Source organism: Pelodiscus sinensis, chromosome 19 (assembly GCF_049634645.1).
Source record: "Pelodiscus sinensis isolate JC-2024 chromosome 19, ASM4963464v1, whole genome shotgun sequence".
NCBI classification, from domain to species: Eukaryota; Metazoa; Chordata; order Testudines; family Trionychidae; genus Pelodiscus; species Pelodiscus sinensis.
Genome location: NC_134729.1, coordinates 22,406,173 through 22,424,613, shown reverse-complemented (window position 1 = coordinate 22,424,613; position 18,441 = coordinate 22,406,173). Strand labels below are relative to the sequence as shown.

Genomic DNA, 18,441 nt, shown 5'->3' with positions numbered 1-18,441 from the left:
GGGCAGGGGAAACAGGGGGGTTGTTTTCCCAGGCTGGGGGGAGGGGCGGGGGGGTTGCTTTCCCAGGCTGGGGGGAGGGGCGGGGGGTTGTTTTCCCAGGCGGGGGCAGGGGAAACAGGGGGGTTGCTTTCCCAGGCTGGGGGGAGGGGCGGGGGGTTGTTTTCCCAGGCTGGGGGGAGGGGCGGGGGGGTTGCTTTCCCAGGCTGGGGGGAGGGGCGGGGGGGGTTGTTTTCCCAGGCGGGGGCAGGGGAAACAGGGGGGTTGTTTTCCCAGGCGGGGGGGAGGGGCGGGGGGGTTGTTTTCCCAGGCCGGGGGGGGGCTGTACTTTCCGGGGAGGGGTTCTGCTCTCCGAGGCCGGGGAGGGGGGCGTAGCCCCCGGGCAGATGCGGGCGCGCCCTGCCGCTGCCTGGCTCCCGGCCGCTCACCTGCGGCCCAATCAGGTGCGCTAGGGGAGGGCCCGGCCCCGCTGGATCATTTTTCGCCCTGCGCTTCCTGCTCCGGGCAGTGCGGAGCCTCCTGCCCTGGTGCCCGCGCCGGGCCGGGGGCGATGGCCCTGCTGTCCCCGCCGCTCCGGGCCGCCAAGCCCAAGTGCAGCCTGCCCGCCCCCTACTACGAGGGCTTTCTGGAGAAGAAGGGGCCCCAGGACAAGGTAGGGCCCCTCCCGCGGGACCGGGGCTGAGCTGGGCTCCGGGTGCCAGGCCGAGCAATGTCCCCCCCCAGGTCCCTCCCACGCCCACCCGCCAGCACCAGGGAGAAAAAAAACTCGCCCCCCTCCTCCATATCTAGAGGTGTCCCCGATCCCAAAGCCTAGCGCAGTCGGACTCGAACCCACGACTCAGGGCTCAACTCTGCAGCCCGCCTCTTTCACAGGCCGGACGCCTTGCCCTTAAACTTTGGGTCCTCTCAATGCCAAGGGGACAGGCCTTCTAGAAACACCCGCGGTCGCTGGCTCGGGCTTGCCTACGCACACAATTGCTCCATCCACTTCCTACCTTAATCCGGATTAATGATCAAATGCAAAGCCAGATCTTACAGGCAGCCCCTGTTTCCCTCCCGGGGCTTGGTCACAACTCTGGCTTTGGGGGTGCTAGAAATCCCAGCTGGATTTGTCAGGCTTGCGCCTGTTTCTAAGGGCTTGTCTAGACAAGAAAGTTGCACTGCTTTCTTCAAGGAATGGGTTTAAACCAGGGCACTGCAAAGCATGAACTCCCTTATTCCGCGCCACTCCAGTTCATCTGACAAAGTGGGTTTTACCCACCAAAGCGCATGCCCCTAATTGATCCATTTGTCTGCAAGGTGCCACAGGGCTCCTCGTGGGTTTGGCAGATACAGACCAACACAGCGACCCCTGTGAGACTTTTCACAGTCCAGTTTAGCTCAAGCCGTTTCTAATCGACCTTTGCTACACGGAAATCGGCTTTGTCCACACTGCCTTTGGCCCTTGGTCGGGTTTAAACCAATGCAGCTTTCTCACCAAGACCGGCTCTTAGAAATAGCAGCCCCTGAGTGGTGTGTTAGGGGAATCCAGGTGGGAGTGGCTGCAAAATCCTGCAGGTGTGTGTGTACAAGGGACAAGCGCGATCCCGGGGTTGGGGGAGCTAGACGGGTGACACTTCTCCAGCTCTGCTGTGGAAGTGCTTTGTCTGTGCACTCCGGCCTCCGTTCCCAGGCAAGCCGGCCTCCTGCCCAAGCTGTGCTCCCTGGTGCTTTCCTTCTGTGCGGTTTGCCTGGGTCGTTCTGGGGGTTGCTGGATGAATGATGGGTCTGATCCTAGAGCAGGGGTGGGCAATAATTTTTGATGGGGGGAGTGGGGCACTTTTTTTTTTTTTAAGTGGCCCCAGGCTGCCCTGGAAGAGGCAGGGTCTCAGGTGGAAGGGGCGGGGCCAGGACACTTCCTGCTTCCCCACCCCAGAGCCTGATTGGACTGGGGGAGGGGGAGTTTGTAAAGTCTTTGCCCCCCCAGAGAGAACCACTGGCTGTTCTGAACAGCTGGCGGTTCCCTCTAGGCACCTGCGCCCCTGGAGGTGGGAGGAGACTTTGCACGCTCCCCCCTGCCCCCAGGTAAATCAGGGCCTGGGGGAGGGAGATCACACGAAGTCCCTGCCCTGCAAGGGAGCGCCCCGCTTAGAGTCGACCGCCAGCTGAGCAACAGCTGGCAGTTGACTTTTCAGTGCTGAGCCGCTTGCAGGGTGGGAGGAGACTGATTGGCCTGGGGGCTGGGGAGCATCCGGCCCATGGAGGCCTTTTTCCCCGCCCCTGTCCTAGAGACTCCGATTGACATAAGCGAGCCCTGGACTGGGCTGTCAGCGCTGATGCTCGTGGGTAGGGATCCTCTTTCCAAACACAACGCACAATCCGCCGCTGAAGCTTGCTGGGCTGTTTAAACCGCTTTGCCTGGGCTGCCTTCAGGAACCTGGCCTGCATGGATGGCCCCCGAGCGGTCGAGCCGTCTGGACCACAGCTCAGACGCTGTCTCGATCAGGCCATGGACCTGAGGGGCAAGGGGGCGCCCCTCCAGTCAGGGGACAGACAGAATGCCATGTGACAAGCCAGCTGTCTGCTCCAGGCATCTTTCACCAGCTTGTTGGCCTTGGATAAGGACCCGTCGTTCTCTGGGGGTGGCTGGGAGGATGTGGGGTCCCTTTAGTAGCCGGGTGAATTCTAGGCCCCCACTGGGTGTGGGACTGAGATGCAAAGAGCAGCATCGTCCCATGGGTGTGGGCAGCGACCCTCCACTTGTTCCGGGGGACTAACCTAGACACAGCTCTCTCTCCGCTCCTTCCCAGCTCTACATCTCAGGGTGGTTTACAAAGGTGGATGAGGAGCAGCGGTGAAAGTAACTTCACATTTCTTACAGACACTGTCCTAGTGCGACCCGTGTCCCTGCCAGCTCTTTCAATAGCTCCCTGCTGATTTTTGCTGCAGCTCAGCCAGCTCTTGCTGGAGCTGTGCACCAGGGTGCAGCCACTTACTTTCACCTGGGGTGAGGAGCATTAGCTCTGTTAGAGATGGGGAAACTGAGGCACAGCGTGTGGCACTGACTTGCCCAAGGGCCTGGGGGCGGGAGGAGTGCGGGAAGTTTCCTCCACCCTACCCCCACCCTGCAAGGAGCGTGCGGCACTTAGAGGTGCCACGTGCTCCTGGCAGGGCGGGAGGAGGCTATGCATGCAGGTCCTGATTGGCCTGGGGGTGGGGGAGCATGAGAAGTCTCTTCCCACTTCCAGGGGATGGGTGCTTAGTGGGGGGGGGGGGGCAAAGGGGCTCCTCCACCACCAAGACCAATCTGGTCTGTGGGGGGGAAGCCTGAAGCATCATGGCCCCGCCCCCTCCATTTGAGGCTCCGCCCCTTCCGGTGCGCCACCCCTGGATTTGCCCAAAGTCACCCAGAGTCAGGATCAGAACCCAGCTCTAACTCCCAGGTCTGTCCTCTTGTGCTACAAGAACTGGTTTTCTGCCCAGCTGGTCTTCATGCCCCAGGGCGCCCGTGAAGCCATATTGTGGCGTTGGCTTGGGGGCCGGATGGTGGGGCTCAGAGCCCTGGACTTCAGCTCCAGGTGGTGGGGCTTTGGCTTTCTACCTTGAGTCGAACACTGGTCCTGCTTAGCAGCCCCCCCAAAACCTGCTTGCAGTCCCCGAGGGGTCCCGGTCCCCCTGGCGAGGCGCGCTGCTCTAGCTGTTAAACCCAGGACTTCAAACTCACTTGTGCCCAGTCACCAGGGTTCCCGCTACGTTTTTTCCATCCATGAGCGGATCGAGTTTTGTCACGTGCACCAACATCGAGGTCCCGTGCGCTTTGTGCGGGTGCCGGCCACCGCAGCGCCCGCCGGCTACTAACAAACATCCCAGCTCTCTAGAGATATCGACATTGGAAATGTTGTGGAAGAAGAAAGACTAGCAAAACAAGGGATAATGAACCAGCTGCAGGACTTTAAATGTGTATTTCACATGCAATCAAATAAAAAGCAAATTTGTACAGCAGAATGGTCAGTCGCCCTTGGCGGTCTTATTAAAAAGGTGTCTGCGCCTGTTGCCTTTGCCAGGAAAGTAGAGTTGAAGGGGACTGAGCTGGCAGAGGTTGGGTTGGGCTGGGCTGTTGGGGCAGATGTGTCCAATCGTTCTCAGCTCCTGGTGAACTGTTGTTGAGTGGGCTCACTGCTTTACACCGTGCACATGTTGCTTCCTGTTACCCAAGAAATAGAAACCTGGAACTGGAAGGGACCTCAAGAAATCATCCAGTCCGGCCCCCTGCCCTCACGGCAGGATCAAGCACCCTCTAGATCATCCCTGACAGGTGTCTATCCAACCTGGTCTTAAATATCCCCAGGGATGGAGATTCCGCAACCCCCCCTGGGCAATTTATCCCAGTGTTTCACCACCCTGCCGGGAAGTTTTTCCCAATGTCCAACCTAAACCTCCCTTCCTGCAATTTAAGCCCTCCTTGTGCTCCCTCCTCCCTGCCCACACTCCCCAGGGATCTCCATCCCTCCCTACCATTGCCTGCCCACCTGAAGGCAGAGGCCCACCTGGTTGTCCTGGCCTCGCCACGCCACTGGTATGGCTGTGGCGTGTCTGCACTGACATGCGATGCTGGCCCATGACACAGACATGACAGCACACCCCTATGTGCCAGGCTGCATGGCATGTCGGCACGCAGTGGCCCAAGGAGGCATGCTCTTGGCGTGCTGGCGCCCGATAGGGTTGCTAGGTGTCCAGTTTTTACCCGGACAGTTCAGTATTTTGGCCTTCCGTCTGGGGGAAAAAACCAGAGAATATTGGACATGTAAAATGTCTGGTATTTTCTGTTTTCCTCAGACAGATGGCTGGCTGTGTCTGTAAGGGAGGGGGGAGTGAGAAGCATGGCAATTTAAAGGCGCAGTGACCTCTTTTTTTTTTTTTTTTTTTTGCCCAACCAATTTTTCCCTGCTTGTTTGGGATTTTTTGTGACGGTATCTGGCAACCCTAGCGCCCGAGGGCCTCTTGGTGCTCTGAAGCCGGCTGGCCAAAGGGCCAGTGCAGACCTGCTGGCAGAGGGGGCAGCGGAACTTTTATTTTGGGTCACAACACTTGCCTGTTGATGGCAAACGGTGAACGAGGCAGCCTTTCCTTCCTGAGCGCTCCCGACCAGCCCACGCGTGACGGCCTCGGGGCTTTGCCCTCCCGCGTACCCCAGCTGGACAGTATGGGCCTGCCCTAAGCTCTGCCCCCTGCCCGGGCACCGGGACTCAGTAGTTAGCGCCCATCACTAGCGCAGCTTCCTCAGAGACAGACCCTCTGCCCTGGCATGTCGGGCGCAGGGATGTTGAACCGGCTGCTTCCCCTGGGCTGAGATGGAGCCAGCCTGCAAGGGGTGGGAGTGGGCCCTATTGTTCTATAGACCGCTATAGAGCTGGCCACGCCAGGCCGTGCGCAGGTCCCCGTGCGTGGCATGCTCAGTAGGCCTGTGTTTGTGCCAGTCACCTGGGTGACTGCCCCGAAGGACACCCCCCGTTGGCTAAGCCCCTCCGGTCCCAGCCCCGACGCCTCTTTGCTCTGCCCTCGCAGGGGTTTAAGAAGTACTGGACGGGCCTGCGGGGCATCACGCTGTATTTCTACAACGCCAGCCGAGACGTGCAGGTAGGCGGGAGCCGCTGCCCGGCGGCCGTGGGAAAGCCTTTCGGGAGCGGGCAGCGGCTCTCTCTCCTCGGGGCCTGATCCTGGAGGCACCCAGCACCTCTGTGGACCAGGCCCGCCTTTCTCACCCCTCCCACTGGCCTCTGGCCCTGAGGGCGTCCTGTCTGGGGTGGGTTGGCTGGCTGGGTGTCCGCCGCGCTGTCCTGGCGATGAGGGACTCGATCCCTCCGACCTGGGAAATAGTCCTCCCCCCCCCCCGTTCCCCAGGGATGAGAGGCTCTCAGCCTGCTCGGCTGTGGGGAGCCAGCCGGAGACCCATCGGGGCGGATTTGGTGACCCCAGCAGACTGGTGTCAACCAGGCCTCTGGGCAGGGCTGGATTTGAACCAGCAACCTAGAGGTGTTTTATTTCCCACCCCACCCTAGCACAGTGGTGGGGGGCAGGCAGGGCTCCCTGGCGGGCACCTCTCTGCCCCAATTCTCGGGCGCCCTGCAGTGGGCTGCAGGAACGGGGCTGGCTGGCACCCCCCGCCCCCAGCCCTGCCCCACACCGATCTGTGCTTTGCCCCCACAGCATGTGGAGGAGCTCGACCTGGACGCCTTCGTGTCCCTGACCGACTGCCACCTGCGGAGCGGCCCCCGGGCCGGCGACGACGGGGTGGGGCTCAGCCTGAAGCTGAGGGGGCAGGAAGTGAAGTTAAAGGTGCATTTGGTCTGCGTGGCCGCGGCTCAGCCCCCCTCTTCCCCCCCCCCCCACTGGGGTTACCCCAGTAACGTGCGTTTCCCTTGCAGGCCGAAAGCCTGGAGACTCGGGAGATGTGGAAGGGCTTCATCCTCACCGTGGTGGAGGTAGCACGCCCTGCTGGTGCTAGAATGAGAAACCCTCCCCCTCGCCCGCCCGCCCCCGGCCCCCGGTCCCGTCCTTGTGCCCCACATGCCTTGCTAAACAGACGAGCCCCACACGCCCACCCTGGCTACACCCACCCACTCCAGCTACACCCACCCACCCCACACACCCACTCCAGCTACACACACCTGCCCCCACGCCCATCCCAGCTATGCCCACCCCGGCTGCACCCACCTGCTCCACCCACCCGCTCCACCTGTCCACCCTGGCTACACCCGTCCACTCCAACTACGACCACCCCAACTACACCCACCCACTCCACACACCTACGCCAGCTACACCCATCCACTCCACATGCCCAACCCAGCTACACACACCTGCCCCCATGCTCACTCCAGCTATGCCCACCCTGGCTACACCCACCCGCTCCACAAGCCCACCCCAGCTACACCCATCCCGGCTACACACGCCCACCCCGGCTACACACACTTGTCCCCATACCCACCCCGGCTACACACGCCCACCCCGGCTACACACACCTGCCCCCATGCCCACCCCAGCTACACCCACCCCGGCTACACATGCCCACCCTGACTACACACACCTGCCCCCATGCTCACTGCAGCTACACCCACCCGCTCCACAAGCCCACCCCAGCTACACCCATCCCGGGGCTACACACGCCCACCCTGGCTACACCCACCTGCTCCACAAGCCCACCCCAGCTACACCCATCCCGGCTACACACGCCCATCCCAGCTACACATACCATTGCCCATCCCATGCACGTCCCTACCTGGGCATGCTCACCCCTGTCCTCCCCAGCCCTCTCTGCTTCAGCCCCCGCTGGCCCAATGCAAACCTAAAGCCATTCACCTGTGCCCCCTCCCCCAGACTGTGCATGTGTCATGGCAGGTCTCCCTTGGGTGCTTAGAGCCCACCCTGGGCTCTGCTCCTGGGCATTCCCAGCCCCTTTGCCCCGTGTCAAATTCAGCCCCTGCAGGCCTTCAGCAGGGGGGAAGTCTGAGTCCACGGAGCTCAGGAGCCGTGGCAGGACTGGTGGGGGATGGGAGACAGTGCAGCTCTGGCCCCCGCTGCTGGCTGATTGGTGGGTGGCACAGAGGGGGGTGTGCAGCCTCAGGGCCAGGGCTGGGAGCAGCCTAAGGTCCCCAGCGGGAGGGGTTGATGGAGGCTCCCGTCCGGCCTGGTGGGACTCAGCAGGTCGCCCCTGTCCCTGCAGATGAAAGTCCCCTCCAACCTGACCTTGCTGCCCGGCCACATCTACATGATGTCCGAAGCCCTCGCCAAAGAGCAGGAGCGCCAGGCCTGGCTGAGCCAGTGCCTCTCCGCCAGCTCCCTCGACTACGACTCGGTGGAGGAGATGCCGTAGTGAGTGGGGCCCGGTGGGAGGCGGAGGCTGATGTACCCGGCGCAGCTCAGTCGTCCGGTGTCCTGACGGGCCGGGCAGTCGAGCTCCCCGACTGGCCCATCCAGGCTGGAATCTCACCCTCCGCCGAAGGTGTCCGGTTCAGCAAGTGGCCAGCCCGGGTCGTCCCCCGGCCGTAACCCCTGGCCCGTGCGGTCCAGCTCTCGCCGGCCCTGTGCAGCCACCGCCCTGTGGGCCCCGGGACCTCGGCTGCCCAAGCCAGCGCCAGCCCGGGTGGGGGTGGGATTGAGCAGCGGTGGAGGGGGGTTGGCTGGTTGGTAGCTGGCGGTCTCAGAGCTGCCCCCCTCTCCAAGGCTCCAGGCCCTGGGTGGGTCTGAGTCCTGCAGGGAGGGCCCGGCATGTTCACTGGGTCTCTCCTTTGGCCTGCGTTTCCCAGCTGCTATTTCAAGGTCTCCAGGACAGAGGCCCAGGTGCTGCTGGAGAGGAACCCGGATTGCGGCAACATGCTGCTGCGCCCGGGGGGTGACGGGAAGAGCATCTCGGTGACCACGCGCCAGATGCTGAATGGGTGAGAAGGCGGGGGGGGGGGGGGGGGCAGATTTCCATGACTTGGCTCGTCGAATAGTCGGTGTAATTTGCATCGACCATTCGATTAGTCGATAAAGGAGCCGCGCCCCGGCGCTGTGGCTACACTTCAAAGGTGAAAGCGCTGCAGGGAGCCGAGTGAGTCCCCAGCTGACCCCGGCTCCACACGGCACTGTCGCTCTAAAGCCGCCCCTCCTCATCCCTCCCCCCCTGCTGCCTCTTTCTCATAGAGGCAGCGGGGGGGGGAGTGACGACTTGACTAGTCTTTCACTTCCCTAGTGAGAAGGTGGGGGGATGGTCAGGGGCAGTCTGCTGGGGGGAGGCTTCAGGGCTGGAAGGGGGCAGGCCTGATGCTAGTATATGGGGTGAAGCCCATGGGGCAGGAGTGTGAATCCTGGCACTAGTGTGGGTGGGGGCCCTAGTGCACACAAGGCTGGGAGTGTGAATCCTGGCACTAGTGTGGGTGGGGGCTGTAGTGCACATGGGGTTAGGAGTATGAACCCTAGCACTAGTGTGGGTGGGGGCTGTAGTGCACACAAGGCTGGGAGTGTGAATCCTGGCACTAGTGTGGGTGGGGGCCCTAGTGCACACAAGGCTGGGAGTGTGAATCCTGGCACTAGTGTGTGTGGGGGGGCCGTAGTGCACATGGGGTTAGGAGTATGAATCCTGGCACTAGTGTGGGTGGGGATCCTAGTGCACACAGGGCTGTGTTCACACGTGTTGTGGGGGTTGAGTGGTACAATCTCCCCATTCCCTTGCAGCACGGCGGTGGTGAAGCACTACAGAGTGAGCTGCCTGGGCCGGCAATACGTCATTGACGTCGAGCAGCCGGTGAGTGGGCCCGTTCTGCACCCCCACTTTACGCAGACACAGGGACCGGGGGCTCATCCCCGGGCAGTTCAAACGGCCGGGGATGCACAGCCACCAAGTAGCAGGCCTAGGAGCCAGGCCTTGATCACTTCCGCTGCTGGAGACTCTCTGTAGGCGCTATAGAGCCTAAGACACACACACAACTAAAAAGTTCCGGGCAGCAGCATCCAGCAGTGCTCCCCCATTCACCCCTGGATCATGAACCCATGGAACTCACAGCTGCAGGGTGATAATGTGGCAAATGGCTAAACGAGATCCCCCAAAGCCACAGGGATAGGAATAAGAATTACCTAGACGGTTACACCAGCTAGGATAGCAGTGGCAGGGGCTGGCAACCCGCATGCTGCAGGGCATGGTCTGACTGCCAGCGGGGGGTCAGGAAGGAACGCCTCACCCCTGGGGATATTGCACAGGTAAGTGCATTACGATGGGCTTGCACTTGGCATCGGCAGAGGCCCCGTCACGGCCCGGCTGCGCTGATCCCCCTCCAATGCGCCTGCTGGGCCAGGTTCTTTCTGAGGCAGGGGGTGACTGTCTTTGCCTCCTCCTGGCAGTCCCTGGGGATGTCAGCTAGGAGCACGGAGCCCTGCAGGCCAGGAGTGCCACCCGCAGGCTGCTAGGCTGGGGGCGGGGTCTCCAAAGCTGGCTCCACCCCCCCGGGGCCGGGGCCTGAGGGGGGCCCAGAGCTGAGTCTGACATGGTCTCCCTCCAGCATCAGTGCTCCTCCCTGGCAGACGTGGTGCATTACTTCGTCTCCAACACCAAGAACACCCTGGTGCCCTTACACCTGGATGAGGACTACGCGGAGAAGTTAGGTAGGTTCCCTCCTCCCGTGAGCCCCAGGCACACAGGGGCAGAGCTAGTGCACACACAGGCACCAGTGCATGATGGGTGGGCACCAGTACGGGGGTGTGCCAGCTGTCTTTAGGGGAGTGATCCTCATAGCGGGGGAGTGGGGAAGGGCGGGTGCATATCAGATGGCTGGGTGGGACCTGAGGGGGCAGGGTGGGTCCAGGGGGGCACACGCATTGGCAGTGTGTGTCTGGGAGAGGGCAAGTGGGGGAGGTAGCTTGGGAGGGGGTGAGGGCCCACGGGGAGGTAGCTTGGGAGGGGGAGAGGGCACACGGGGAGGTAGCTTGGGAGGGGGAGAGGGCCCACGGGGAGGTAGGTTGGGAGGGGGGAGAGGGCCCACGGGGAGGTAGGTTGGGAGGGGAGAGAGGGCACACGGGGAGGTAGGTTGGGAAGGGGGAGAGGGCACACGGGGAGGTAGCTTGGGAGGGGGAGAGGGCACACGGGGAGGTAGCTTGGGAGGGGAGAGAGGGCACACGGGGAGGTAGCTTGGGAGGGGGAGAGGGCACACGGGGAGGTAGCTTGGGAGGGGGGAGAGGGCCCACAGGGAGGACACGCCAGCTGGGGCATGTGGGTGCTGGTGGCCGGAGGGTGCGTGGACGTGGGTCCGTCCCTGCGCCGGGCCATGCATGCAGCACCCAGTGATCTCCGCGTGTGCTGCGCTGCATGTCCCGCTACAGAGGGGGCCTTGTCCCGTCTTGGAAGCTGTCTGCTTCCAAGCCTGGGCTGCCCTTCCCGGCCAGGCTCCTCCCTTCCCAGAGCTGGCCCCCCCTCCCACACTGGGCCCCCCTCCCAGAGCTAGGGATCCCCTCCTCCACCAGCCTACCCCTTGCCCTTCCAGGGCTGCCCAGGCCCCCGCCCGCCCTCTGACTCCCCTTTCGGGGGTGTGTTGCAGAGTTTGTGGAGACCGATAAGGAGAATGGAGAGAACGTCTGGAAACCGTCCATGCCCCCCTGCCCGAAGCCCAAAGGTAAATGTGCCAGGCTGCCACTCGGGGACCTGGCTCGTCCCCGCAGGGCGTGGGGCTGTTGGGCTGCGAAGAGGGTGCACGCCGGGCCCCTCGACCTGCCGTGGCCTGGCCCCAGCACAGTTTACGGGCCTGCCAGTGGCCATGAGGCAGCCAGGCCCTTTATAGCCCCAGCGGGGCCCCCAATGCTGCGAGCTTCCCCCACAGCGGTGCCCTGCCCCCGCCAGCTGGGACTCCAGTGCTGTGCGCTTCCCCCGCAGCGGGGCCCTCACGCCTGTTGGCCCCGCCGTATCGGTGCATTGGACAAGTCTGCTGTGCCCATCGCACTGCTTCTCGCATGCCCTGCAGTCCCCCCCGCCCCCAGCTGGGTCAGTGCGCTCTTACCTGGGCGACTCGCCCAGAGCCCTGTATTGCCTCCCTGTGTGGCAGGGCCCCTCCCCTAACCCTGTGCCCGTCTGGCTCCCAGGGGGTACCAGAGGGGACGCACTGACTCCACCCCCCTTCAGAAGCCCTCAGGGGAAAGCCCGTCTCCCGCCGCCGGTGGCGGAGAGGGAGGACGAGGACCAGACCTACATGAATGACGAAGGTGAGATCCGGGGCCCCGCTGCGGGCTGGGTGTGGTCGGGCTGCCCCCGGGGGCGGGTGAGTAAAATACCATCGACGTGGCTGCTTGCCTGGTGTCTTTCCGGGGCCACCCTGGGGTGGGCTCTTCGGAGGAATCTCTGATGCCGGGTGGAAGGGGCGGGTTGCCCCTGAGGAGAAGGCTGGCGCCGGGGACGGATTCGGGCCCTGGGACCAGAGAAGTATCCCCAGTGGAAGCCCCCGTCTGCAGCCCCCACCCCAACTCCGCCAACTCCCTTCTCTCCGGACAAACAGGAGAAACGGTCTGAGATAAACAGGATGAAGTTTACTAAGGACAAATGCAAAATACTCCCCTTAGGAAGGAACAATCCGTCTCACACTGACAGAATGGGAAGCGACCGTCTAGTAGGAGTCCTGCAGAAAGGGATCTAGGGGCCATAGTGGACCCCAAGCTAAATATGAGTCAACAGTGTGAGGCTGTTGCAAAAAAAAGCAAACGTGATTCCGGGAGGCATTAACAGGTGTGTTGGGAGCACGGCACGAGAAGTCGTTCGTCCGCTCTGCTCTGCGCTGATTAGGCCTCAACTGGAGTTTTGTGTCCAGTTCTGGGCGCCGCATTTCAAGGAAGATGTGGAGAAATTGGAGAGGATCCAGAGAAGAGCAACAAGAATGATGAAAGGTCTAGAGAACATGACCTGTGAGGGAAGACTGAAAGAATTGGGTTTGTTTAGTTTGGAAAGGAGAACACTGAGGGTGTGTCTAAACTACATGGCTCCATTGACGGAGCCATGTAGAGTAGGCTGATCGGCAAAGGGAAATGAAGCCGCGATTTAAATAATCGCAGCTTCATTTAAATTTACATGGCTGCTGTGCTGAGCCGACAAACAGCTGATCAGCTGTTTGTCAGCTCAGCGCACTAGTCTGGACGCTCCCGCGCCGACCTGAAAGCCCTTTATCGACCTCCCCGTTATGCCTTGTAGGATGAGGTTTACCGGGGAGGTCGATAAAGGGCTTTCATGTCGACAGGGGGGCGTCCAGACAGCTGATCAGCTGTTTGTCGGCTCAGCGCAGCAGCCATGTAAATTTAAATGAAGCCGCGATTATTTAAATCGCGGCTTCATTTCCCTTTGCCAAACAAAAAAATGTACATGGCTCCGTCGACGGAGCCATGTAGTTTAGACGTACCCTGAGAGGGGACATGATAGCGGTTTCAGGTATCTAAAAGGGTGTCACAAGGAAGAGGGAGAAAAATTGTTCTCCTTGGCCTCTGAGGATAGGACAAGAAGCAAGGGGCTTAAACTGCAGCAAGGGAGGTTCAGCTTGGATATTAGGAAAAACTTTCTCACTGTCCTGATGGTGAAACACTGGAATAAATTGCCTAGGGAGGTTGTGGAATCTCTATCACTGGAGATATTTAAGAGCAGGTTGGATAGACATCTGTCAGGGTGGTCTAGACGGTGCTGGGTCCTGCCATGTGGGCAGGGGGCTGGACTGGATGACCTCTCGAGGTTCCTTCCAGTCCTAGTGCTCTAGGATTCTGTTGTTGTGCTTCCAGATGTGGCAGCCATCAAGGGAACGAAGCCAAAGCTGCCCGGCGGTGAGTACACAGGCCGTGGGGTGGAGGCTGCACTGCTGGGTGACCCACGTGCCTGCCGGGGGGGGAGGGGCTGCCCATGGCGTGGCACCGAGACCACGTCCAGAGGGAGCAAGGAGCCTGCCCTACGGCCGTAGCCGAGAGCCAGCTGGCTTGGAGTTCAGGTGGTGGAGAGAGTTACGCACTGAGCTCCAGAGGGCCCAGGTTCGATTCCTCCTGTCGGTGTGACAGCTATAGAGCATATGCCCAGGGCTCCCCCGCCCCCGACACACACCTGGGTTCCCCTCCCCCCACTGGGGGTTGTCGGGTCCACTGCTCTGCCTGGAGCCCCATGTGGCCTCCCAGAGGTCCGGGATGGAGACAGCGAATGGCCCCTCAGTGCAGACGGCTCCCCGGGCAGCTACCCTGGGAGAAGGAGCCGCTCCCTGGCTGTGACTGGCGAAGGGGAGGAATCCCAGTGCACCGGGGGGAAGAGGAATTTGAGTGACGCTAAGGGAGAGGTGAAAGGACCCGCAGCGGCAGCCTGGCCCGCCCAGGACGCGGGTGGTTCGGCCTAGCGGGTAGGGCCAAGAGCCAGGCCTAGCGGTTAGAGCAGATGCAGGGCCTGCTGGTTGGTGCTGGAGTTGGAAAGTAGGAGTCAGGCCTCAGGGCAGGGCCGGGGCAAAGCCGGGAATGGGAGTCAGAGCCCCGAGCTGGGGGCGAGAGCAGGGTGGGTGGCAGTGGCAGCAGGCCGGGTGTTACCAGCTGGCACACGCCGCTTCCTGGAATCCCCCCGTGCTGAGCTAGGGGCCTGGACTGCCCCTGGGTGGGGGGCTCCATTCCCCACGGTTCGTCGCTCCGCCGGGGGCTTGGACACAGCCCGGTTCTAGCCCAGACCCCTGCCTGGGGCGTGCTATGGGACCCAGGGCTGCATCCTGGCTGCCCCGGCCCAGAGCCTCCAAGGTGCCTGACGGGGTTGGGTGGCTGTGGGTCTGGGAGGGGCACAGGTAGGGAGGCTGGCTGGGTAGGCACGTGGCTCCGGAGCCCAGCTTTCGGGGTGGCTCTGGGGCCGCTCCTGTGGGGGGTCCCCTGCGGCAGCAGGCACCGGCTCCGGGGGGCTGGGCGGGGCCGGCGGACTGAGCCTCTGCCCTTCTGTTTTCAGTCGCGGTGGGCGGCGTGAAGGTGATTTGGGAAGGGGGCGGCCAGGTCAAGATGCCGCCTGTGCCAGCCGCAAAGCCAGGTACGGCTGATTGGATGCCCCGCCCCCGCCGGAGCCCTCCGCTCGCCTCCACCCTGCCCTCTGCGCACCAGCGCCCCCCCCCCCCGTTGTGTTGCCAGAGCTCGCCCACGGAGGAGGTGGGGGAGGCGCTGGCGGGCGTCCCTGTGCCCCTCGCAGGGGAGCAGGGTCCACGGGATAAGCCCAGCGTGGCCCGCAGTCGCTCACGGCCTGACGTGGCTTTGGGCAGGCCCTGGAAGCCGTTGGACTGGGCCCCACGGGAGCGGGCTGGCTCTCTGGGGCCCCATTGCAAAGCCCATTCTGCTCCCCTCCTCCGCCCCTTCTAGTCACAGGGAGCAGGGTGGGGCAAGAGAGGGCGTGCTCGGAGCTGGGGTGTGTGGCCGCAGTGGAGGCAGCGAGAGTGGAGACAAAAGGGGGGGGCTCTCCGAAGTCCCCAGGGTGTTTTCTGTTGGGTGGGGAGCCCCGTGCAGATCGGTGCTGTCTGAGCCGAGACCTCTCCGGCAGCGGGGGGCCATTCTCCGGCACTTCCTGTCGGGAGAGCGCCACAGAGCCTCGGCACCACCAGCTGCGCGCTGCAGAGGGGAAACTGAGGCCCAGAAAAGGGCCGTGACTTGCCCCGGGGCACCAGGAGCAGTGCCCGGGTCCTCTGCCCCCTCCCACCCCCACAAAGCACTGCAAGAGTCCCCGAGTGCCACCCATGCAAGCAGGTCTCGGGCTGCCCCCAGGCGCGGAGGGCTGGGGTGGTGGGACAGGCGGGGGGGATAGGGGCTCCCCTGCTGATGCCCAGCTCTGCTTGCTCCATCCCCAGCCACTAAAGACCTGAGCACGAGGGTGCCTAGCAACAGCCCCAACCTCCGGAAGGATGGCGGCAGCTCCTCCCGCGAGGCCCTGTCTTGGGTTCGAGACTTCTCCACAGGTCAGTGGGGCCCGTGGCTCGAGAGGTGGGGGAGAGGGGCCAATTCTGCAAGGCAGAAGGGGCGGGGCTTCGGTCAGAAGGGGCGGGGCTTCAGTCAGAAGGGACGGGCCATGGTCAGAAGGGGCGGGGCCAGGCGGACCCCAGAGCCCCATCCCGGCGGCTATTTAAAGGGCCCGGGGCTCTGGCTACTGCTGTAGTGGCAGCTGTGGCAGCTGGGAGCCCCAGGCCCCTTTGAATCGCTGGGCCCTGGGGTAGCTGCCCCTTTGCCTGGGTGGGGCTGCAGGTGGCCCATGGACTGTCTGTGCTGGTTACTCTGCCCTTGTGGCAGGAGCAGGGGTCCGGCAGCCCGGACGCCTGGGTTGTGATCCCAGCTTTGGTTGGCTTTGTGGCCTAGTGGTTAGAGCTGGTGACTGCCAGTCAGGCTCCCTGGTTTCATGTCCCAGTGCTAGACGGGCCTGGGCTCTAGTCCGGCTCCGGTTCTGTAGCTGCCTTCTCCCCCTCTGCCCACAGACATCTCGGAGGAGCTGGCGCGGAAGCTCCAGGAGCGAAGGGCCAACCTCGAGAACTGAGCTGCCAGGCAAGGAAGGGTTCAGCTGGGAACACGGGCGCCAGCCCTCCCGGGGCACCAGCCTCGGCCCCGCACCGCTCCCCGCTCTTGTGCAGCCTTGGTCACGGAGCCAGGCCCGGCTCTGCTTCTCTGGCCCTTTTCCAGCACCTTCCGCCCCACTGGCCCCAGGCGGCCCCCCGAGAGCTTCAGCTCTGGGCTCTTCCCGGTGATTTTCTAGGGGCAAAGGCGCTGGCGCCCTGGCTGGGTGAGCCCCAGGCTGGACAGGGCTGCCCCCCTCCATTGCTCAGAGGGGCTGCCGAAGGGAGGGACAGAGGCCACGTGGGCCGATCTGGCCACCAGAGAGGCTGCCACCAGCCTTGCTGCAATCGGGGGGGCACCTGGAACAGCCACACGATTCCCACCCTCCCGGCGGGGTCTCCTGGGGGCGAGGGGCTAATCCCCTCGCCTAGACCAGCCCTTTGCAGGCTGCGGTGCCGGGAGATGTACAAGGGCCTTCCTTTGCCCGAGGGTGTCTCACACTGCAGGGTAAAACACAGAGCTGGGGGGGGCGGGGTGATGCCCCCCCCCCATGGCTGACAGCTAGAAGTGAGGGGCAGAGGCAGGCTGGCCAGAGAGCCTCCCAGGGCTAGAATAGCAGGCGGGCTGCAGGGTCGGTCTGGGGGCATCAGCAAAGCTGTCTGCGGTGGGAGCCCAGGGCAGTCCTGCTGGGTGAAAGTGGGGTGCATTGCCGGAGCTGTGCCTCCAGGAAGCCCTTCGGTTGGGCAGCAGCTCAGGAGTGAGGGGCACTGGCCCCGCTGGGAATGGGGCCCAGGGCTCGTACTGCAGGGAGGGGCCGATCAGAGCCGAGCATGTGGAACGTTCTCGGGGCCTGTCGCTGCTCCCCAGGACTCCGGGGTGCTCCTCGGTCCCTCCCCCACCTCGGCCCGCGGGAACCAGAACAGCCAGCCCGAGTCCTGCTTGCCCAAGGTCCTGTCTTCTGCCAGCACCAGGTGCCCCTGGGGCAATGAAGAGAGCAGGGCAGTTACTGAGTGATCCAGCCCCGGCTGCCGGCAGCCAGAGGCTACAGATGCCCAGAGCACGAGGTTACATCCCTGCCCACCTTGGCTAATCCCCATTGCTGGATCTGTCCCCCAGGAATGATCTGACTCCTGGCTGAACCGTCTGGCCTTCATCGTGTCCCCTGGCAAGGAGTTCCCCAGGTTGGCTGTGCACTGTGGGAAGAAATACTGTGGTTTGCTTTAAACTGGCAGCCTGTTCAGGTCACCGGGTGACCCTGGTGCCGGGGTTAGATAACACTTCTAGCCTATCCCTGCTTGGGTGTGTCTTTCCCAAGTCCATCCTGTCCGTCTCGCCTCCTACCGCAGCTGTCCCAGTCCTCTGCTCCTTTCGGTGCCCTTCTCTGTGCCTTTTCCAATGTATCTTCCCTGGGATCGGGCAACCCGAAGAGCCTGCAGGGCATGCCGGGGTCTATACGAGGCACGATGGTATTTTCTGTCTGATTATCTAGCCCGATCCTGACACCGGTAGCGGGTTTTGGCTGCTGCTGTGTACTGAGTGGATGTTTTCGGATGGATCCGCAGTGGCTCCAGGATGGCTTTCTGGAGCAGTATCCGCTAATTTAGGGCCATCATTTTCCAGAACAGCAGCCCCCCACTGTGCCCCGTGCGGGAGGAATCCTTCATCCTTCTCACCGGGCTTCGCTAGTTTGCAAAGTGTCCAATTCCCTTTTAAAGCTTCAGTGATGAATCATTCCTGGTCCCCCAATGCCCTGCCCTCCTCTGATCTGTGCTAATCGCCTCCCGGCCCTTCCCGCTCACCCCCACAAGCCGGAACCCAGAGATCCTGGCCTGCCTGTGCACCGGACCAATCCAGGCATTGACTGGGGGAGCTTGGCTGTGGCCCAGGCGAGGGTACACCATGCTGCCAGGAGTGGTGTTGCACTCGGAGTGCAGCGCTGGGGTGCTCTCTGCCAGCCACTCGCTTGGTGGTTCCCTGGCTGCATGGGGGGCCTGAGCTTTGGAAGGGATTTGTACAGCGTGATTGTTACTCTCGTTGCCAATAAAACTGTTTTCCTTCCACCTTGCCTCACTGGTGGTGTGTGGGGCTAGCCCCAGTGGCCTGTCTTAGCAGGCCCAGCCTGGTTGTGCTCAGCAGCTGGAGAGAGGGGAGCGGGTGCATGGGGGGTAGGTATCAGGGCTCCAGGCTTTGAGGCGCTCTCTGCCACTGTCATGCTGTGTGACCTTGGGTGAGTCACTAGTGATGCCAAACATTCTCAAGCATGCCCAGTGGCTGTGGGTGCCCGACTTGAGACAGCTGGGGCCTGATTTTCAGAGGGTCTGATTACCCCAAATTCCTGTGGGCATCACAGGGGGGAGGGGGTCAGCCCTTTGAAAAAGCAGGTGCCGTGTGTCTCTGGTTGGGCACCCAAAATCCCTGGGCATGCTGGGAGGA

At 62.7% G+C, this 18,441-nt stretch overlaps 1 protein-coding gene across 1 annotated transcript; it reads left to right on the top strand.

Annotated features, from left to right (window-relative positions):
- Nucleotides 1-438: 438 nt before the first annotated feature.
- LOC102455682 (signal-transducing adaptor protein 2) lies at nucleotides 439-18,068 on the top strand. The gene is made up of 14 exons (XM_075903026.1): nucleotides 439-649; nucleotides 5,542-5,613; nucleotides 6,184-6,312; nucleotides 6,402-6,458; nucleotides 7,697-7,845; nucleotides 8,280-8,411; nucleotides 9,190-9,259; nucleotides 10,011-10,113; nucleotides 11,043-11,117; nucleotides 11,581-11,700; nucleotides 13,252-13,293; nucleotides 14,432-14,509; nucleotides 15,315-15,422; nucleotides 15,933-18,068. The coding sequence occupies exons 1-14, from the start codon at nucleotides 548-550 to the stop codon at nucleotides 15,989-15,991; spliced, it is 1,296 nt and encodes a 431-aa protein (XP_075759141.1). The 5' UTR covers nucleotides 439-547; the 3' UTR covers nucleotides 15,992-18,068.
- Nucleotides 18,069-18,441: the final 373 nt, after the last annotated feature.